The following is a 4048-nucleotide window of genomic DNA, read 5'->3' as shown; positions in this document are numbered from 1 at the left end:
TTTTGCTTATGTGGTGCTGAGGAATCGAACCCAGGGCCTCATGCATGCAAGGCAAGTGCTCTACCACTGAGCCACCTTCCCAGCCCCCCGCCCCCCGTTTTTTTTTGTCAGTCATGGCACTGTCCCTCAGCTCTTCAGCTCAAAGCGTATGCTCTACTACTTGAGCCACTGTGCCACTTCCAGTTTTCTGAGTGGTTTATTGGAGATAAGAGTCTCACAGAAAGCTGGGCACCAATGGCTTATACTGTAATTCTAGCTACTCAGGAGGCTGAGATCTGAGGAACACGATTCAAAGCCAGCTCGGGCAGAAAAGACCTTGATACTCTTATCTCCAATAAACTACCAGAAAACCAGAAGTGGTGCTATGGCTCATGTAGTAGAGTGCTCACTTTGAGCTGAAGAGCTGAGGAACAGCACCCAGGCCCAGAATTCAAGCCCCATATGACTGACAAAAAAGAAGAGTATTATACATGAGAAAAATAAAAGAAATAAAGTGGAGCAATCCTTTATTTTATACTGTGAGAAACAGATTTCCAGCAAGCCATCTTCCCAGAGGAATACAGAAAACCTGCTCAGGGCCTGATCTCCTCCTGACCCTGGTGGTGAGGTGGAGGAGTATACTTCCCTTCCTCAATAAGCTTAGCCCGCTGCTGCTTGATGAGTTTCAGGCGCTTTATCTGTCAAAAGAAAACAAACAAACAAACATATAAAACAGAAAGAAATGTATTCTAGAAAGGACAGGAGAAACAAGATTGTGGTTTCATCTTTAAACTTTGGAGGAAGGCTTTTCATTCAAGAGAGCCTCTGAAATAAAGTCTGTCTTTTTCTTCTTTTGTATGTGTGACACTTAACTATGCTCCAAGACCTGAAGTCCATCTTTAAAGAACATGAAATCACTTCCCAGGCTTCTTGTTTCTGAAGTTTAGCAATAATTATTTAGCAAACTAGGATAAAGGAGAAGAGAAAAGCCCCTTGCTGGCAATGCAGAGGTTGGGTGCTTAAGAGACTCCTCTTCCAAAGTTTTGTTTTAAACAAGTTAACTTCTGGTATATGTAATTCCTTCTTCTTCTAATTTTTATGGGGGTGGAGGTGGGGCTTGAACTCTGGGTCTGGGTACTGTCCCTTGGTTCTTTAGCTCAAGGCTAGTGCTCTACCTCTTGAACCACAGCACCACTTCCGGTTTTCTGAGTGGTTTATTGGAGATAAGAGTCTCAGGGACTTTCCTGCTCAGGCTGGCTTTGAACTGTGATCTTCAGATCTCAGCCTCCTGAGTAGCTAGGATTTCAGGTATGAGCCACCAGTGCCAGGCTATAATTCCTTCTTAAACACTAGTAATTAAAATGTTCTATAGGTTGAGCGCTGGCAACTCATGCCTATAATCCTGGCTACTCAGGAGGCTGAGATCTGAGGACTTAGGTACAAAACCAACCCAGGCAGTCTGAAACTCTACTTCCAATTAACCACAAAAAAGCTGGAAGTGGAGGATGGCAATGTAGCTTAGTGGTAGAGTGCTTGTGCAGCATGCATGAAGCCCTGTGTTTGATTCCTCAGTACCACATAAACAGAAAAAGCAGAAGGTGGTGGTTGGTAGAGAGCTAGCCTTGAGCAAAAGAAGTTCAGGGACAGTACTCAGGCCCAGAGTTCAAACCCTAGGACTGGCAAAAAAAAAACCAAAACACAAAAAAACACAAAAGCTGGAAATGAAGGTGTGGTTCAAGTGGTACAGTGCCAACCTTGGGCAAAAAAAATCAAGCAAGAGCAAGAGGCCCGAGTTCAAGCCCCAGTACTTGCACATACACACACACAAAATTCTATCTATATATGCATACCTGCATACCTATCTGCCTCCTACCTATATGAAAAAAGGTATTTACAAGGCAATTAAGAGATATGTTCATGCTGACATCTTTTAGAATTTAAAAATTAAGCTTATCTTTTTGCCTGCCAGGCAGCCACACTGCCACAAGCTATATAGTTACTCCCAATCCCTTTCAAAATAATAGCAACTCATCCAACAGGGATGTTTTAAGAAATACTCTCACTAGCTTCTTTTTTGCTTTGTTTTTATCAGGTGTAGGGCTTGAACTCGTGGCTAGGGTGCTGTCTCTGAGCCTCTCTGTGCTTAAGGATAGAGCTCTACCAATTAAGCCACAGTACCACTTCTAGTTTTTGAGTGGTTAATTGGAGATAAGTGTCTCACAGAGACTTTTCTGCCCAGGCTGGCTTTAAATCATGATTCTCAGATCTCAGCGTCCTATGTAGCTAGGATTATAGGCATGAGCCACTGGTGCCCTGTTAGCTACTTTATCTATAAGAAAGTATCTAGTCCTTAGACTATCCTTTATAATTGCTTTTATTCATAAACTCACAGAATCAGGAGGTGACTTCAGAATAACTGTTTAATTTCCTCAGGTAAGGAAATAAAGATGAACGAGTGGTGGGTGATATGTTCAAAGTCACAGAATTAGTGGCAGCAGAAGCGGCACGAGAATCTGCCTCTCCTGACTCCTAGCCCCAGTATTTTTCCTGCCTTTACACAGCCTCTTCTGGCTGTAAATATTCCAAGATAAGTAAAAATCTTGATTAGTGAAATAAATAATAGTTTAGCCATGATGAGAACTAAATATTTGGAAGACGGCCAACTATGACCTACCTCTTGTCCCTCAGTTAGACTAAAAGATGAATTATACAATGATAACTATCACTGCAGAGATTAATATAAAATATTACGTGACACTCCCTTATCCAATTTTAGCTTCACTTTATCTAAATGTCAATAGCAAATGTTATGAGACAAAGACTTAAAAATTTTCGATTCTGGTAACTACTATAAATTTAACTGAAAACCTAGATTGTGTCCTTGAACACCATGAAGTTAGAATAAAAACATTTCTATTTGTTATATCTGAAGCACAGGAACAGGCAAAATGGCAGATTAAACCCAAAGACTTCTTTTTTAAGGAGAATAGGGCCCTACTGAATTCTACTCAATTCTAGAAGAGATGGGTACTATGTTGCTAAGATCCTTCTTTGGTTAGCTTTTTCTAAAGCATTCTAATAAGCACCTTCTCTCTTTCTTTCTTTCCTTCCTTCCTTCCCTCCTTCCTTCCTTTCTTGCCCTGGGGCCTAAACTCTGGGCCTGGGTGCTGTCTTTCAGCTGCTTAACTCAAGGCTAGTGTTTTACCACTTGAGCCACAGTGCCACTTCCAGCTTTTTCTGTTTATGTGGTGCTGAGGAATCCAACCCAGAGCCTCATGCATGGAAGGCAATCACTCTACCACTGAGCCACCTTCCCAGTTCCAGCACCTTCATTTTCTTAGAGTAATAAAAATAAATTGAGCTGAGGGCTAGTGGCTCACACCTATAACCCTAGCTACTCAGGAGGGTAAGACCTAAGAATTGTGGCTCAAAGCCACCCAGCGCAGGAAAGCCCATGAGACTCCAATCTATCACCAGAAACGTGGAAGTGGAGCTGTAGCTCAAGTGGCAGTACCAGCTTTGAGTAGAAAAAGCCAAGAGAAGCCGGCACTGGTGGCTCACGCCTATAATCCTAGCTACTCAGGAGACTGAGATCTGAGGATCACGGTTCAAAGCCAGCCCAGGAAATTCCATGAGGCTCATATCTCCAATAAACCACCAGAAAACCAGAAGTGGTGCTGTGGCTCAATTGGTAGAGCGCTTTCCTTGAGCTGAAGAGCTGAGGGACAGTGCCCAGGCCCAGAGTTCAAGCCCTACGACCAACAGAAAAAAAAAAAAAGTCAAGAGAACAAGAGGGCCTTAGTTTAAGCAACAGTACTAGCAAATAAATAAATAAACAAAACCAGATTCTTGTATCATATAATCACTGTAATCAGTCTATAGGGCTTAACCTCTTCTCCAATGAGTGTCTAATGAATGTAAAATATTTTCTTTTTTTTGTCGGTCGTAGGTGAACTCTGGGCCTAGGCACTGTCCTTCAGCTCTTCAGCTCAAGGGTAGAGCTCTACCACTTGAGCCATAACACCACTTCCGGCTTTTTCTGCTTATGTGATGCTGAGGAATCAAACCC

General features: G+C 42.4%; 1 protein-coding gene across 1 annotated transcript in view; it reads right to left on the bottom strand.

Moving 5' to 3' along the window:
* Positions 1-489: 489 nt before the first annotated feature.
* Ndufs5 (NADH dehydrogenase (ubiquinone) Fe-S protein 5, 15kDa (NADH-coenzyme Q reductase)) overlaps positions 490-4048 on the bottom strand; it is a 36880-nt gene continuing 33321 nt past the window's right edge. The window contains exon 3 of the mRNA XM_013016830.1: positions 490-677. Within this exon, the coding sequence (XP_012872284.1) occupies positions 573-677 (105 nt within the window). The 3' untranslated portion in view covers positions 490-572. The remainder of the gene's footprint in view (positions 678-4048) is intronic.

Source organism: Dipodomys ordii, unplaced genomic scaffold (assembly GCF_000151885.1).
Source record: "Dipodomys ordii isolate 6190 unplaced genomic scaffold, Dord_2.0 Scaffold33, whole genome shotgun sequence".
Taxonomy (NCBI): domain Eukaryota; kingdom Metazoa; phylum Chordata; class Mammalia; order Rodentia; family Heteromyidae; genus Dipodomys; species Dipodomys ordii.
The sequence above is the reverse complement of the archived record's forward strand: the minus strand, read 5'-3'. Positions and strand labels throughout refer to the sequence as shown.